This window comes from Pelodiscus sinensis, chromosome 1 (assembly GCF_049634645.1).
Source record: "Pelodiscus sinensis isolate JC-2024 chromosome 1, ASM4963464v1, whole genome shotgun sequence".
NCBI classification, from domain to species: Eukaryota; Metazoa; Chordata; order Testudines; family Trionychidae; genus Pelodiscus; species Pelodiscus sinensis.
The window spans coordinates 269,754,495-269,773,218 of NC_134711.1; the positions used below are offsets into that span (position 1 = coordinate 269,754,495).

Below are 18,724 nucleotides of genomic sequence, written 5' to 3' on the forward strand. Positions count from 1 at the left end.
CTATTGGCTGGCCATTGTAATATAACGTACGCAGACAGTACCCAATCACCTGCTTCATTCATTCTGAACCCCTATGGGAACGGACCCTGACCCGTTTCCTTTGGGCATTACGAACTGCAATGGGACCTTGAGGCTGAAGTGAACACAGAGCTTTTTAGTCACTGAGTTTGAACCCCGTGATTTAGAATGACGACTTCTATATAATTTTCAAATAAGCAAGATGCTTCATGAGCGTTTGGTAGATCTAATTTGCATACTGGGGGGATGGGCAGGGAAAGAAGATTGATATCCATTTTGGAGGGGGGAGGTTAGTGCAACCTTTTCTTTGGTTAGATCATCCGTTAAAATCAGTACAAATAACCCTCTCGTTACTCCTGGGGTTAAAAGGGAGAGACCTGAAGTTATCCATTTGAGACTAAATCCTTATTTTACCATAGAATTCAGTGGGAGTATCGCGTGATCAAACGTCGCGAGAGAAGGCCCTTACGGTCTTCAGTGAAACTGGTGAGGCAGAGTGTACAATTAAAAAAAAAATAAAAAAAAAAAAATAAATAGTGGGATAATCCATTTCCAGTGAGATACTTTAGACGTGTAGATAGCTGAGAACTGTGTTTTAAAGCGAAGACCAGACCACAATTTCTCCCAAGTTCTTAATGTTCTCAAAACTTTTATGGCTATTTTTAAATACCGTCCGAGGGTGTGATTTTTTTTAACTCATTTTAAGTTGTTCGGCGCATTTTTTTTGTTAAAACACTTAGCAAATGTACATGTTCGGGGTGATAAACAAATGTTAACTATTGCCATGTACTGTATCTTATGATATATAGTGGACTATTCAGAAGTGGATGCTATTGTTAAAGCTGTTTGCACCGGGCGTGCTAATGCACTGTTTGATTGAGTGAATTAGCAGTCATAACAATCTGGCAGTCTGGCCATAGAAGTGTGCTCAAATTGATTTGTGTTATGGCTGGGCTGGAAAATCTAGTGTTAGTTGTTTTTTTTTGCCCTGGGGCATTGTTTGTACCAAACTCCACTTTTCATTTAATTTTCCAATAGATTCCGAAAGACTTAAAGGTTTTGGGATCAACATTTGGTGTATTTTCTTTATTAATTATTATTTTTATTATTACTAAATATCCTACAAGTAATTTCAGATTCCCCCCAAACCTTGCTTTCAATTAAAATAAACATAATTAGCGTGACGTCGTGCTTGGAATGGTAAGTCTTTCTTTGCAGCTATTAAGCATGTTATCATCTTGTCCAGTATGTATTTGTATTGGGTGAGGTTCGGGCTAATTTTACTATAATGCAACAATTTCGAAAACTAGCACTGTGGTATCTAGTTTCTAGTTGTTGGTACGAGATGTTACATCTATCTCAAATGTATTCGTGTTTTCAATACATATTTAAAGGTTCAGCAAATATCTTAGTGAAAAAAGGACCCCAGCATCTAAGCTTACATTGTTATAACTTTCCGTTTTCCTTTCAGAATGCATGGGTGGTTCGATATATGTCACCTTTTACCCTGGCTCCCCGCAAACATACAGGTAACTCCAGGAAAAGGGACGCTGAATGGAGAGCCTAAATATTTAAAGCACAACGAAACTTACAAATATTTACAAAAGAAAGGTATCTTCCTCAGAAGTCTTCTGCTTTGCAATCGTTTGCCAGAATTATATTGCAGTATGAATAAACCTAAAAAAAATGCTATTGATCATATAGAAAGCTTTGTGAAATCATGTAGTCAGTTTCCCCACTTGAAAAATCGGTGAACAAAATAGGTCAATAGCTAAGAATGAGAGGCGATAAAATAGAATAGTGTATTTTTCGGGAGGGGATGTCAAAATAAATGCAGATAGAATCTATGTTAATGAATTTAACGTATGTCTGGATATATATCACTATCTACCTACCTTCTTGCACCAATCCCCTCTCCTTCTTCCTACCCGACATTCTGAAGTTAGTATTCTTCTGTTTGACTGAAATTATTTACAGTAACAACTGGTGTCTAGAGGGTGCCAGGCGGTCAGGTATTCAGAGTACTTAAAATGAACAGCTACAATACATTTCCTAATTACATCTTACATATTTCAGCTGACCGTAAAACTGGATTTAATAAAATAGTGAGCTCCGGAACAGGTGCTGATTTTTAAAATAATAAATTATAACTATCCATTCATCTTACTGTTTCAATATACCTTCTCCTTCACCGAAATGGTCATAAAGAGGGGGAAAAAAACAGAGTACCTGCCCTGAACTGTTATGTGAGCACAAGAGAAACCCTGCTTCAAACAATATCCCAGGAATAAAATTAAAGACTTCTTAATTAGTGCAGCAATTAAGCCTTCCTGGTCGCATTTTAATCAGCACAGGCCCTATCAAAGGACAAACAGAACGATTTGCAGGTCTTTGAATTTTAAGCAGTCTTATTGATTTCAGCACCATAAGTCTTCACTTGACACAGGGAGAATTCTCAAATCAGTTCTAGTGCTTAGAGTTTTACTGATATACATTCTGGGGTGTTGGGAGGCGAAGCTAACAATATCATTTCTTGAAAGGATCGACGTGACATCAAAATGCAATATGAAAAAAAGTTTGAAGAGAGGAAACGACAACTACCATTATTTGTTGGTGTGAGTCTCTGGGTTAAAATAAACCCAGTTTGCTTTAATTGCTTGGAACACTCACCAAGCAAGAAGCTTTGAAGATTCTTGAACCGTTTCATAAATGTGTTGGTTTCTAATCCCATTGTTTCATTAAAACAGTACCGTTAACCAAAACTATTGTAGCAAATAATTTACAAACCACATTTTTAAACTATTTAAAAACACAATGGGTGTCCTTGAGAGCACACATTTAGAAGAAAATCAGGAATGCATCCTGTTGCAGAGTAGGTAAAGAGCAAGTGATATGTGGCAGGGACATGGGGGAGGCGTTTTGAATAAATTCAGAATTCATTCAGGGATTGAGGTGAAATGGTTACATCACAACTGTTCAGCCCTGCATTAACTTTCTCAGGCGCATGTTTAATGACTATCGAATGTATATGAGTGTGTGAAAATAGGGAAATTAAAAGAGTGACTGCCAGCAGTAGGTTTTCAACAACTTTGATCCAAGTTACCTGAAAATAAAATAATTGCAATTCGGTTACATCTTCAAGGCCTATAAAGTATTTTCAACGTCAGGCTGCACCACAATTAAAGTTCCATATGCATTCCTATTTTAAGGTTTGTTTGTGTTTCTTGAACTTTGTAACTTGTATTGTTGGTACACAAGATTCAAGTTTGAATGTGATAACCGAACAGCTTTAAAAAAGAAAAGAAGAAAAAAATAGAGTATTGGGAAAATAAAAGTTCACTCGCTGAAGACACCTTATGGTATTCATAACTAAATAAACTGGAATTTAAAAAGCAATCTCACAGGTAGTGAGGAAGCAAGTCATAACAGAACACTAATAGCTATTGGCAAACTGAAAAAGTGATTTCCTTCCATATTATAGAAATAGTTTCCATTAAGATTCTTATCATCCATCTAGACTTGTAATCCCATGATTCTTGTCTCATATAAATATTACACATTTAAAAAAAAGAACAGGCAAGGGTCAGGTTGAGTCACAGACTACGAGTGATTAATTTACATTGTTTAAAACCCCCTAAATAATGCGTATAGTATTGCTGCAGCTCATACATTTGTACAAAGAATATTGCTTTGTTAAAAAAAAACCAGAAACCCCCCAAATAAATAGAAGACCAAAGCAATTCCCCCAACCAGAACCAAAAAGGAAATTCCGAATTCAGACTAAAATGTTACCTTTAACCCTTAGAATTTCCAGGAGTTACAGTATATATGCGGCCTGATCCCACAATTCAAATATATAACTGCATAGCTTATAAAATTAGCTACTGCGCATGTGTGGGCAAGCGCAACAGCTAATTTTACAGCATACCTGCTGATACGGTCAAAGTATCAATGATCAAACTTGGATGTGTGGCTTGCAGTCACCTGTTGTTCACAGACCGTTGCAATACCTAGACAAAACAGGGTGGGAGTAAGCATTCAGTTTCAGCTCTGTGACTTCTTGGCTATTTTATTGAAAAGTTACTTCAACCTGATTAGAACAAATGTTACAAACTAATTCTTTTCACACGTTTTAGTTAAAAGACCTCCTTTTTGGTAGCTATCACAAACACAATCAATCAAACGTGAGTTGGATCCTATGTGCTATGAAGGCAGCCATAAATGCCTTTCTTGTTTAACAGCGTTACACTTGTGATCAAAAAGTTCATGGGAGCCTACAGATGAAAACAGGCACTTGTTCATTGCTTTAAAAATTACTGCGGTCGCCCTTGCCAGAAGAATCCTTTAGCACAAAAAGTGCTATTACTAAATTGTATGAAAAACAAGTGCTCGGTATTCTTTGATCCATAAATGTCTCGTTTTCTGTAAATATTTTTTCGCTTGCTTTTCTTTCTCCTGTAGTGCTACATGCTCCTTACAATTACTAGTCTTTCACACAATAAAGGGATCTAGTGATAATTATTATGCTCTTTCTGGAATCTTATTATTAACTTTCATTCCTGTCACTTGGCTTGTTTGCTGTCTTGAGAAATATAATCCGTTTTTTTGTTTGTTTTCAAATAGATAGGCTATTCATAAAGAGTGCTTCGTAAGGTGTGTAGTCGAGTAAAGTTCCGCCCCCTTCCTCTACTCCCCATGTTCTACGTTATGAAAAAGATGCGCCCTAATTCTTGTAAGAAGAAAAACTTGATGTGTTCTTGGTTCTCTGTCAAGAGTGTTTGGATCGCTTAGAAGTGTTTGAAAATTACATCTCGTCTCTGTTGAGATGAAATATGAAACATATAATCTAACGGTTTCTGGGGAGGAGGAGGAGGAAGAGGGATCTCTCTCTCTCTCTCTCTCTCTGCTCCGGGTTCCTGGTTGGATAATTTGGGTTAATACTAGTGAGTGAGGCTTTTGCTGCTTCAAAGGGTATTTCAAGTTGCCGGAGCTCCTCCCCTCTGCACCGTGTGACAACAACAACTCGTCCAGAGAGCTAGAGAGCGAGCGAGCAGCGAGCAGCAGCAGCCAGCACTTTTCAGCTCATTTTCTCTCTGTCATTCCCCTCTCAATCTTTGATCAATGTACTTGCCAGAGAGAACCGAAGTCCTTCAAACCTCCTCCTTTTCACCTTCATCTTTAACTTGGTGCTAGAGCAAGGACCACAAAACAAACCACCCTCCGCCGCCCCCCTTCCCCTAAACCCTAACCCTACTACGCGCAGCGGACTTCTCCTTCCCCACTTGCGGGACACTTTGTGCATTTCTCTCTCTCTCTCGCTCGCTCTTCCCCTTTCTCTGCCTCTCGGCGGCAGCTGGCTTGGGGCTTCCCCCCCCAAGTCTCTCTCCCCTCCCTCCCCCCTTTTTGTCAGCGCGGCAACTTTTTTCCCCCTGCCCCTCACCCCCCACTTCGTATATGTGACCATGGCCGTACCGGCTGCTTTGATCCCTCCGACCCAGCTGGTCCCCCCTCAACCTCCGATCTCAACTTCTGCCGCTTGTACCACCACCACCACCACCTCGTCGGCCACCTCGTCTCCGTCTCCGTCCCTCGCTCCCCCGCCAGCCTCTTCGGGGACGAACCTATTCCGGCCGGAGCCCAGCGCGGCGGCGGCAGCAGCAGCGGCGGCCACAGTCACCTCTACCACCAGCAGCGGCGGAGGCGGCGGCAGCAGCAGCAGCAGCAACGGAGGAGGCGGCGGCGGCAGCAGCTGCAGCCCCAGCCTGGGCACCAGCAGCAGCAGCAGCAGCAGCGCAGGCGGCGGCGGCGGCACCTCCACCCCCAGTGCCAGCACCGCCAACAGCAGCAGCGGCAGCAGCCTGCCGGGCAAGCCGGTGTACTCGACCCCGTCGCCGGTGGAGAACACCCCCCAGAATAATGAGTGCAAGATGGTGGATCTGAGGGGGGCCAAGGTGGCCTCTTTCACCGTGGAGGGCTGCGAGCTCATCTGCCTGCCCCAGGCCTTCGACCTCTTCCTGAAGCACTTGGTAGGGGGCTTGCACACCGTCTACACCAAGCTGAAGCGGCTGGAGATCACGCCCGTGGTGTGCAACGTGGAGCAGGTCCGCATCCTGAGGGGACTGGGGGCCATCCAGCCTGGCGTGAACCGCTGCAAACTCATCTCCAGGAAGGATTTCGAGACCCTCTACAACGACTGCACCAACGCAAGGTAAAGACACCCCCCCACACACACACGTTTCTCCGCTTCTCCCCTCCCCCCCCCCTCCGCCTCCGTCCCACCCTCACACAGGCAGCCCTGACACGCCGCCCGGGCAGCTACCGCTCCTCTTCCTAGTGGTGCCGCTCAGCAAGCCCTGGAGCAGCCTGCTCTCTTCGCCGCGTGCCCCTCTCCCCCTTCCCTGCTGCGGGCGCACGGGGCTGGGCCATGTGCTCCGAGTGGGCCAGAAAGGTGCTGGGTGGGGGGTGTCTGCTCTTTCCTCAGCCGCTTTCAAGTGTCAGCCCGGTGCTGTGCGACTCTTGACCCTCCCCCCCACCCCCAGGCTGCATGGGCAGGGCGCCTCCTTCCTTCGAGCGCCGGCTGGGGAGGGGGGCGTGGGGCTGGGGCGAGGCGTGCACCAGGAGAGCTGATTGTAAACTCTGGGCTGAGAGTGATTGCTCTGACCCCCCCCCCCCGGGTTGAGTTGTATAAAGAGCCACGAGGCAGCCAGCAAAGGTGATGTGAAGGCGGGGGCGGGGGAGGCTGAGACTCCTTGGGAGTCGGTGCACAGCGCTGGCAGGGCTGTCTCTGAAGGGTGGCCCCGCATGCAGGCCTGGCTGGCTCCCGAGCAGCGGCCGCGGGGATCGCTCGGCAAGGGGCGACTAGATGTGTGGCAACTGACGGCTGTTGCCACGGGGGACGTGGCGTTGCCGGAGGGGTCAATAGGGGACAGTTGCAAAGGGCCAGGCCCGTCCTGCTCTCTCTGGTGGTGGGCTAGTCCCAGGGAAGCAGGTGCGTGAGCGAGGCGAGCGAGTAGGTGACTCGCGGGGAGCAGAAGTGTGGAGGGGATTTGTCAGGGCTGACTCATATTACGGCGCATCTGATTAACAGTCCGGCGTGCAAGGGGGCGAGAATCACACATGGGAAGGGAGGGCAGCGTTCCAGCTCGGGACAGATCGCAGGGCACCCTCACCCGTCAAAGCACTCAGACAAAGGGAGCCAGTGATAATCTCAAGTTGGCGCAACTGGGGGGAAACTGACAAAAGAGGAAATTCCTTCTGAAGTAACAAGCTTGTTTAAAAACGGCGAGTGAAAGAACGGGGCTGTTCCCACTAAATCTGTCTGATTAGGAAAGGGAGGCAACGGGAATTAAACAACTGCTGTGAGCTAAAGAGCAGAGTGTTTGGAAGCTTCTTCACTTCATCGAAGCCTCTGTTGGCTTGTGGGGGGGGGGGGGGGGTGTCTGCTGGCTTGAAACCGTTCTGGAGCTTGGTGGGAAACTTTATAGAGTAGTTCAGATTTGCCATTAAAGAGTCTGTAAGCAGAGTCGCTTGTCAGATGATGTTTTCATTAAACGCAAACAGACTCTTCCAACTCATAATTTGGATTTCACTTTTTTCCCCTGTGAGATTTTAAAGATGCAGCAGCGGCAGCACGTGGGGAATTAACCCCCGATGAGACTTTGTTCATTCAATTTTGTAATGACTGGGTGCGACTCAATTCTTTCTTTCCCTCTCCTTTAATTAGGGGGGGGGATGGGGATGTTGGACTCATTATCCTAGAGAGCAAGGCAAAGGAAAGCACTCGTTCGTGCCTTTACGTCTAGCTTGATTATCTAAGTTTTCAAATATACAGGGGAGCAAGATAAATATACCCTGGAATAATTTTAGAACATTGTTGCTCTCCTATAACAACTTTCCTCTTAGTTGTGTACTAGACATTGTGGTGGAATCAAATGAGCATGCAAATGAAGAATAATACAATGCAGTGTTATATGTATTGAACAAGACTGATTTAAAAAAATGTACGGGCTTTATTTTTTGTGACTAAATCCTTCCACTTTTGCAAGTTGTAACACGATTTGACAATATGGTTCAAACAGGCTGGTCATATCAACACTGCAAAATCAACTGTGTTTCAACAGTGTTATGGGACTGTTGTGTTTTAATCCAACATGGTGGGAATTACAATATGAACAGGAATCAGCAGATCTGGCCCTTAATGAATACTATTGTAGTAGACTTATTTGTATATTCATTAATCAAATTAGTTAATTGAAAGGACTTAGGGTATCTAGACAAGTATATACACTTGAAGCATGATGTTTCAATGAATTTTGGTCAAGATAAATTTAATCACAAGTACATACAACTGTATTTTCACAGTGTCTTTCCTTGGACATGAATTTTCTTTCACTTCAAATTATTTATTTTTTATTAAGTGTGATCTTTATAGAAGATATCAATATTCTGATTGCTTGAAATCATCTTTTTTCAGGCTAGCAGTTGCAGTACACTTTATCTCAATGTATCATATTTCAAGAGGGAAAACTTACTTTTGAGATTAAAAGTATAAGTGTAGATCTTAGAGACAGATTTTATCGGTATACCATAGTCAGTTGATGCACTGAAGTAATATTAATTCATTTATTTTTTGGACAAAGGTAACAGCTAAATCAAGTTTGATATTACATTATTTAATCAAATGTGCATTTCAACACAGCTGTTAATTTAATTTAAAAAATATCACATTAGGTTTATCAACATATTTTGAGTAGTCATCAGTAGCTATGAAGAGCATTACAATTCACCTAAAGTGAATGATACTCTTTTTGGAATGTAACCATTTGGTTGAAAAGATAATCAATCATTCTTTAACTCTAAGTAAACTAAACTCTCGAGATCTGAAAAGTTTTTATGAGTGTTAGTTCAAAATGTACCATTTTTACTACAGTGGCAACTATATTTGAAAAATCAATACAATATCAGAGAATTTTCTTCTAAATGCTTAGCTTACAGATCAGCAAAGTGAATTGTTTCCTGTATTTGTTTATTTGACCATCCTCATAATATTTAAAATACCTTTTTACTAAATTAATTCTCTGTATCAGTGAAACATAAACCTTCTAATGTGGAAACCAATTCGTCTTTACCTTCACATTGATATTTGCTTCTGTCTTTTCCATAGAAAACTCTTGTCAGAAATTCAGGAAGTAGCAACCAAAGCATCTATGCAGCACTATGAAGAAGTGGGGTTGGCATGCATGGGGGACACTCAAGGGATGATAGATAGCCAGATGCCAAACTAGAAAGCAAAAATGTAATAAATAAAAACATAAATAAATAAAATAAAAAAAGATTGTAAGTTGTTAGAGACCAAACTTCTTCAGTTAGCTATGAAACAAGACTTAACTCTGCATAAGATGTTAGATATATAGGATTCATGGCTTGGTACTCATTGATCCTTGACTGTTTCCTGACTCTTGTGTCCCAGAACACTTGTGGAATTTTGCCGCATGAGTCCCCTCCACAGGGGCTTGCATTGACTTTAATAGGCTTTGGATCAGGCCCCATTTGAATAGGAAGGAAACACATGCCATCTTCTATCCCCCATCCTGTGGCCAGTATATGATAATCTTTTCTGGTACTTAGAGATGCTATTGACTGAGTTAATTGACATTCATACTGAAAATGGAGAATTATTACTGATGTGTCATTTGTCATACTTTAAAAATTACTGATTGCTTTTGAATATAGAACATCAGTAGGGTACAGGATTAAAGAGTTTTTGTCTAACTCTTGTCTTCCATTGTAATTATTGTAATCCACATTTTCTGGCTTTTCAAATCATATAGAACTAGAATGTACTTATTTACAGAATTTTGCCCTCCTGAGTGAGTTTCCTGTTTGTCTTTATTAAAAAAAATATTCAAACTAAATAGGTTATCATAGCTCATATGTATTTCAAATGAGTTGGTGAACAAGTTAGAGCACAGCACCACATGAGTAATTTCTAATGAATAAAATTCATGTTCAGAAGTTTACTTATTTTGTGATATATTTCCAAGATATTATGGAGAAGTTGAATATTTCTAGGGTTTTATAAACAAAGAAGACTTATATACTGTAGAAGATAAGTTATATTAACTGCATGTTCAAGGAGAGACTAGAAGGTGGGGAGATATTGTCTCAAAACTTTAAAACAATATTTTAATCCAGTTCACACTCTTTATCAGTTAGTACAAAATATAATTTGAAAGTGAATTTTGTGGAATATAATAACTGTTATGCCAGCGCAGACAATTCATGCCTTTAATCTAGTACTCAGTCTCTGATTATAGTATAGCATCACGTTTTGGAAAGCAGTATTCTTCCACACCAATGTACCTAGCCAGTTGTGCATGGTGTGTCTGTGTGGTGAGTGGTGATCATAAGGAAAATTCCTTCCTGATCTGTTCAGTTGATTAGTTTATGTCCTGCAGCATGCAGTTTGATTAACTCCATCATTATGTTAGCTGACAGAGGTGCAAATGTTGTTAGTGATTGTAAAAATATACATCCTTTTTTACAAATCTTGTATGGATAGACTGTATTGTTGTACAGAGTTTCATATACGTTGGATGTTTATTAGTTATTTAGTAATCATTATTAAAAGACCTAACAGGAATAATGAACATATGGAAGCACACTGAGATACACTTTCATGTTTATCAGTAAGTGATTTTAGTCCTTGCCTTTACAAACTAGTGTTGTCTTTCTACTCGTCATCTGCAAAATTCCAGGGGTTTAAATTCTGCGGAATTGATCTTAATCTTACTCAGTTTTGTTATGGGTAAGAAATGGTTATAGCTAAGTTGCAAAATATAATCTGCAAACTTTCTTAAACAATTTAGTTGTTAAAATAAAAATAGTCTTGTTATGGTAAATTAAAAGGTTAATAAAGATTTAATACTTGCTAGATAAAATTTCACTTTTAGTATGCCCATCAATGTAACTTTGAGATATTTTCTACTATAATAAGTTACTTATTGACCTTATACATATATGTGTAACTAGCTTTTGTAAATTATCCAGGTATGTATTCAAAATTATTGTTAGAAATAAGGTATTTTCTGAATACCATTTAATTTTTCTGCTGTCTTTCCGGATTATGTTACTAAGTCATTCCAAAACAGTTGTTTTTGTCTCTAAGGATGATATATTATCTGAAATATACTCTATATAATACATGGAATTTAAGAATGTACATGTTTCAGAAACATGCAATAATATGAAGAATTAATATTTTAATACTCCATATTGCAGTTTCATATTTTTACCCTTTATTTCCAGAACTATGTTATTGATATATGAAATTATTATAGCGATGTCTGTTTCAGGTAAGTCTCCCTCAGCCTTTCCAGTATAATCACTACATGTAAGAGTTTTATAATTTTGCTGCTAAGATTAACTCCAGGCTGAAGTTTGCCATGCACAGTCTCAGATTGAAAATGTTCTGTTTTATAAAAATTACCAGTACCAAACCACAGAAGCTTAAAACATACAGTGTGTCTGCATATTTTAATCCATGTAACTGGTTTTATTGGTTTTAGATTTGTTTTGTTCTTTTACAGCTTAAATGTGGATTGTTTTAAAAATAACATTTTGGGCATCTGGATCATATTGTGAGTTAATTCCATTCATTGTTTTAAAATAGTTGAGTTATTAACCTTTTGCAAATTATGTACTGCACATGAGCAGTAATTTTTTCAATAATATTTAAGTGAGAATACTGTAACAGCACCATAATGTGGACTGACAAAATGAATTGGCAGTCAATTTTTAGTTGCCTAAATATGTATTTAAATGATAAAGCAGAAGAGTCATCTGCAAAAAGCTCTTATGAGCCTGAAAGTTAATTCATATATAGATCATTTCTACAATGTACATTACAAATATTTTTTTTCTTTTTTTCATCATCATTTCAATTTGTTTAGAAACCCCCACTGAAATTCATAATGAAATCTGTATGCTTAAAAAATTCACGTGTGTGACTTTAGGTGATAAAAGCCAGGAGATTAACGCCAACCAGTAAGTTCATCGTTAACTCTCCCTGTTCTGCGTATATATCTAATATGGTTCTCTGCCAGAGGCATCTTATAACAATTTCTGATGTTTTGTTTCATAAGAGTATAGCATATTGGAAAAGAATTTCTTTTCCATAGTAGTCTCTTAAATATGGAATTTCACGATTAATTGAATTTGTTTGCTTTTGTCATTTTAAGCCACACAGTGATATTTTTATTTTTGATGGATGAAGGAAAAACATACTTCTCTTCCCCCTGAACATACAGTGTGACTTTTCTTACTGTCTTTGGTCAGAGATGGATCAGATTTTGTATGTTCAGGTAGGGCCCAATCCTGCAGCCCATAGTCCCATGTACATGCCTATTGTAGCCAATACAACTGCTCACATGAGTGAAGTCTGTAGAATGGGGCCCCATAATGTACATTTTTTGCTTTTAAAAATGTTTAAAATGTGGCATCAACATCTCTGCTTTAATATAACAAGTATGGTATCTCACACCACAAAATTACAGTGTAGATTTTAAAGCTTATGTAAGTGGATTGTTAATTAAAAGTTCATGGTAATAATTTTGATATAATAAATATTTTATGGTTTTGACCATGTAGTTGCCAATGCCTCACACCCCTGAAAAGAAACCTATGTAGTCTCTCTTTTTACAACTAGCTACTGTATATCTGTATATCTTTCTAATTAATATGCAACTGTGTTCCTATTCAAAGAATCAGATCTAATCAACTATTGTAAATGTTTGTTGTATCTGATTATAATTTCTAGCTCGCCTGAGAAGATGAAGGTTTTTTAATCAGAGAAAAAAAGAGAATTATATTTTTTGTTTAAAAATACCAAACATTGAGATTTTATGTATATTGCAAGGTTGAAATAATTTGTCTGTCCAAAATCCAGAAAGTGGATCAGTTGCAGTTATTTTGTGATGTACCTCACCACAGTAATTAGGAGTTCTTTTCTATTAAGATGAGAAGGTGTTTCAATCACAAAATTTTATTCATCCTTAGACCACTTTAAAGTGTACTCTAAATTAGTCAGATTGCTAAATACTGCCAGTATGCATGGCAGTTTTCCCTTCTCATCCAAGTCAAGCTTGGATCTGAGTTAAGCTTTCCAGTTAGTTTTGTTTTACAGATTATAAATATATGTGACTGGAATAAAAGATGCTAAATCCAACAGACAACTAGAAAGAGCCATCAAGCAACTCCTATTTTATTACTCCTTTTGTTCTTTAGGATGTATGACTAAACAGGGGTCATAGCACAGGTATGTATACTGGACTTTGTTGCCAATTGAGAATAATAGACATGTGAACAGAGATTGGATGGGGTTGGTGGGGAAGAAAAAAGGAATAGTTAACTCTGATTGCTACAATCATTTTCATACAATTGATGATGGCCACATTTGTTATATCATGATGTCATGATTGAAATGCATAATTTTGAATAAAATTAAACTCATGAGTTAGTGCCCTTGTAAAATATATGTAATGGTCAAGTACTGGGAGAAAATAAACATGCACTTATTAAACTTGTTGTTTAAAATGCATATGAGAATATGCTTGATATTTATGTATATTGTGGCATAATGTTTCTTACTGGATAGTAATTTTGAATAGCTTACTCTTAGGAAATGTTTTTCTACATTTTCCTATGTAAAGAACAGTTTGCAATCCCAAATAATGTTATTGCACAAAACAAAAACTGAGTAGAGGTCATTGAAAATGACTGATATTTAACCTTGATTCCATGGGGCCCCAGAAATTTTGTAGCGATTGGGCTCTGTTTGTTATAAAAAGTTAAGTGGTGATTTTTCTTGAAGGAAAAAGCCCAATAACAAAATTACTTTTTTAAAGCATAAATAGTATGTTACAATTCTTTTAATCTGTAATATATCTAGTCATGTTTCTATAACAGATTAGTTTAAATGTTCTTTAAAATGAATCACATAATAAGTCACTTTGAATTGCAGTCTTTCAAATTTAGATGCAATGCAAAGTTATTTTTTTATATTTACTTAATAAACTCTAATTGGAAATGGTACTTTGGAATTTCAAATATTTAACTTGAATTAGTTGCATTGTTTGTGGTCTGAAGCTATAGAAAGCAGTTTCTTTTGTTATAGAGGTGCATCTATAGAAAACATCTGTTTAAATGTAAAAATAAATATGTCCCCAGATTTACAGATTTACACTTAATTGACATGTGCATAACTTTGGGAATGTGAATTGTCTCATTGGCTTCAACGATTCTACTCAAATGCTTAAAGTTAAGCACTTACATAAATCTTTGTAGGGTCAGGGTTTATATTAGGAAAGTTTTTGCATTTGTCACGGCAACTATAAAATATTTTGCCTTAGCTTTAGGCTTGTAAATGAGCAACTAAATGTCATTGTAGTCCTGCTAAATTCTTTTAGACCTAGAGTAGAATAGAACTCAAATAGCCAGTGATAAAAGAAGAAAAAAAAAGCGCTATACAGTACAGTTACAAAGGTGATGAGCAAATGACCACAATTTACGCAGGTAGAAAAGTCATAATATGACTATGGAAAAGGTATAGTATATATTCCCTTCTCCCTAGCACTACATTATTAGAATGTCTTCTAGAGTCCTGAGGATTTTTTTGATTTTTTGTGTTTTAGCCCTTCGTCTTCAACTCCTTATATAACAACCACACATCTTCCAAATAAGATGATACTTTTAAAGTCTCCATCATTTCTCTTAGAATTGTTCTTGAACAACACAAAACTCTGTCTACCCTATGCACTAATGTCAGAATTCTACAATAATTCAAGTCAGCTGGAGTTTTACCATTGATTTTAATATGAAAAAACTTAGGCCTTAAAGGTCTGGTAAAAATGAATATTTTTAAAACTTAAAATGCAAGTCATTTCAGAGTTATTTAGCATTATCTTAGGAATATAACATGGATGACATACATTTCCACTGATTCCAATGAAACTTAACTTGGTAGGATTTATTTTAGAATGTGGTCTGCAAAAAATATCATCTCAAGACCACAAATACAATAGTGCCATCTTCGGGGAAAAAAAAACATTGTTCTTTTTATGCCATTTTCTTTATGGTGGGGCCACGGCTAGAAACACAAAGAAAATTATATTTACATAAAAGCCAAAACAATGCCAGAGTTCTGATTTTTAAACTGTAATTAGAACATTCCCTGTTAAATGTGCCACATGGAGCTAGATCTTGTTCTCAGTCACACCAGCGTCAGTATGGAATGGCCTCATTGTAGACAATAAAGTTACTTCAGATTTATACTGGCTGGTCCAGCTGGAATCAAACTCTTGTCCTGTCATTAACAGTTTTGTATTTTGATTTGCAGAAAATATGATTGATATATAAGGGTCATTTAAGTGATAGCCTTAACTTGAAATTGGTTTAATTTTGTTTAATTGTACAAGTTACAGTAGATAAATTTAGCTAAAAGCGAATGAGACACCTTTTTTGTTTTTAGAAATAATAACGTAAATATGTTAACATAGTCGTTTCAGAACATGTAGCTGTGCACATAAAAATACCTGTGTGAATTATATGAGAAACAAACACACAAAACCACAATTTTATAATATTGTTTGCTATGATAGATCATGGGTGAAATATTTAGATGCTGAGGTTAAAAATCCTAAGTCCCAGCTACTCCTGAATTTGACTCTACCTCATGGCACAACTCATGGGAGAAGCAAAGGCCAGACAAATTTCACAAGGATTCCTCTGCAGAGTTTCATCCATATTATTCCAGTGGAGTGGAGGAGGGGGCAGAGTTTATTATTGCATGGGATGAACATTATGGCCTGCCTCCAAACTGAGTGGGTCCCTGGTTTACAAAGACAACAGAGCAATTTCATTAGAAGCTTGGTACCTCTGCTGTGGTTTCGAAGCCCTCGTATTTTTTCCCTTCACCCGCATCTCTAAGCTTATTACCAGGAACTTCCCACTGACTCTTCCCTTGAAGAGGGATTTTCATCCCTGTGAAGTTGCACAGGAAACATGGAATTTCCATATTTCCCTAAGAAATGTAACGTAGTTTCCCTCTGTGTGGGCTGGTGTGGGATGAAGTGCAATCTACCTTCTGGCCTCCTTCATAAGTGTGAATCCTGCAGAGTACCTCTTCTGGTTGTGCAAAAGAGGATGGCTGCAAGGAAGTGGCTCACAGCCTCTTTTGCTTGGATGTGGGAAATCCTCAGGCAGTTCTTGAGGGTACGATCTGGTCCAGGTCTGATTTGTATTGCTAACTCATACAGTAGTTTGCAACTATCTTTTAAAACTCCCAATAGGTGTTGAGTTGATTTGGAATCAGATATTTTTACGACATTGTGACAAATCTTCACATTTTGGGTGGTGAAGGAAAACATGATCTCTGTGAAATCACTTTTGTTATTCCTGAAACAGTGTAGGTATGCATAAATCACAGGCTGAGTGGAAGTAAGCTTCATGTAGTTGTTATATCATGGGACTGGGATTAGAGAGATCTGGGTGCAAGGCCAGTTCAACTAAATCTTGGGTTCCTTGTGATGATGTTCTTAATGGTTCTTCCTTCCCTTACTGCAGGGCACAGGATTTACTATGTCGATTTCTTCTTTTCTGCCAAGCTATGGAAATTGTGAGGATTCAGTCTGAAGCATGGGAAGGACAAGGGGTATCCAGAACTAGCTGATGGCTCTTGAAGGGGTCAGGAGAATAGTGGTTAAATATGTGTCCTGTTAAAGGTTGAGCTAGCATACAATGTGAGAGACCTCCTCTCCCACAAAGGGCTCAAGTTATCATTCGAGAGCTCTCAACATAAAACACTACATACTCCAAACCACATACAACTTGAACATATGAGTAAACGTGCTACTGTGACAGGTTTTTCCCAGGGGGCAACCTAAATTGGGATTGCTGAATCATTTGTCCAACTAATCTAGAGACAATCTCACACTATGGTACTGCTGGCAATTTACATATCTCTGGCAGGTATAGTACTTACATAGACATACACAGGCTAGGACACACCCAAATGTGTTACATGCATGCTTCCACCAGGAACTCATCAACCAACATTAGAGAGGCTCCAGCCAATTATCCCCAGCTTCCCTGGCCAGCCTGACCAGTGAAGTTCATTATCCGGTCTGTCCCTGCCCCCTTGATGTTGAGAAAATACACACTTGCCTTTGTAAACTAAGCTGAAATTGCCTAAGCATTTCAGCCAAATATACTGTTTTAGGCAAAATATAAAACAGTTTTTATTAAGTACAGAAATATAGATTTTTAACTGATTATAAGTAGCAAATATAGAGATCAAAGTTGATTACCTAAGAAAAAAATGAAAAAAAAATGTGCTAAGTTTATTTACTAAACAGGATTTAAATCAAGGTATATCTCTCCCTGCTAGATGGTATAAACAAGCCAGAGATCTTTAGTACACACAGTACTACTAACCTGGAACCCTCTCCTCCATCAATGTGTTTCCAGGTGTTGAGTTGTGAGTGTGTGTGTGTGTGTGTGGGGGGAGGGGGAGGGGCAAGCGATGATGTCGCTTCCCCTCTTTTTTAACTATAGATCTTTTCTTATCACATGAGGGCCCAGGGATGCATTCTCCATTGTCTACATGTTTTCTCCAAGTACTCTTCGTTGTATACAGTTCCTGAAATAGTGGATTCTCCTTAATGAGCCACTAGCATATCAGGCTAGTCCATAGAATCTGCAAGGCTGGTTGTGGGTTTTCCTAACCTCACGGTAACAAACACATAGCAAAACTTCACTTACAATGAATGATAGGATATACTTCACTTACAATGATAGGATATACAATTCAACAGGATATTAATGTTCAACAGATCAAGACTTAAGGATACCATAGAAAGCCTACTTTGTACAAAACATGATAATTTTATGACAGTGGTGAATATGGGGGTTCCTGGGTGCTGCTTTGGCAACAACTACAATATCAGCATGTCCCTAGAGGGTTTGAGCCTTGTGGCACTGGGCCCTCCGCAGCTGCAGGGTTGCTGCATGTCTGATCTGGGAAGGGACGGCCCCAGAGATGTGTGCACACGTCTAGCAAGAAGCCAGAGCTAGTGCTCCAGTCTTCAGCTGCACAGCTAAGGCTGGAGCTGCAGCATGAGCTCCCAGCTGTGCAGGAGGAAAGGGTGGAGTTGAGCTCCCATCTCGCATGCCATAGGAAATCGGCTTTTGTGTCGTTTGTGGCACCTGTGCCAGCAGTTGCCGACCCCGATATAGATAATTTATAGAGTAGAAAATGCAGACATTCTTTTCATGCTAGATTATATAATTAGTAATTAGCTAATTTTAAATATGTTGTGAATTCTTGTCTTTCTGGAAAATGTGTTGTGATAAAGTGTATTGTGATCTGTCTTCTGCTAAGCTAATTGTTTCCTTTCTCAATCCAAGATGCATGTAGATTTGAACTTGTAGCCAAGATCAGTGCTGCTATGCTTCGAATTGCCAAAAGAACCCAAGGGATAGATACTTGACCTGCTTTTATGAAACCATAGAATTACATTTATACAAGGTTACCCCATGGGAAAAAATGATTTGATCTCAATTCATTCTTAAATACTAGAGCTGTATAGGTCAAATTTGATTCCCTGCCCCGTTGCCCAAAACCTGGCTGTTTAAATATAGTCAGTGGATA

At 39.0% G+C, this 18,724-nt stretch overlaps 1 protein-coding gene across 7 annotated transcripts in view; it reads left to right on the plus strand.

Moving 5' to 3' along the window:
- The first annotated feature begins 5,040 nt into the window (after positions 1–5,040).
- The window catches only part of DACH1 (dachshund family transcription factor 1), a 492,594-nt gene continuing 478,910 nt past the window's right edge, over positions 5,041–18,724 (plus strand). The window contains exon 1 of one of the 7 annotated variants that reach the window (XM_075918909.1): positions 5,041–6,226. In XM_075918909.1, the coding sequence (XP_075775024.1) occupies positions 5,481–6,226 (746 nt within the window). In that variant the 5' untranslated portion in view covers positions 5,041–5,480. The remainder of the gene's footprint in view (positions 6,227–18,724) is intronic. The other 6 variants (XM_075918912.1, XM_075918907.1, XM_075918913.1 and 3 more) reach the window with 6 other exon arrangements.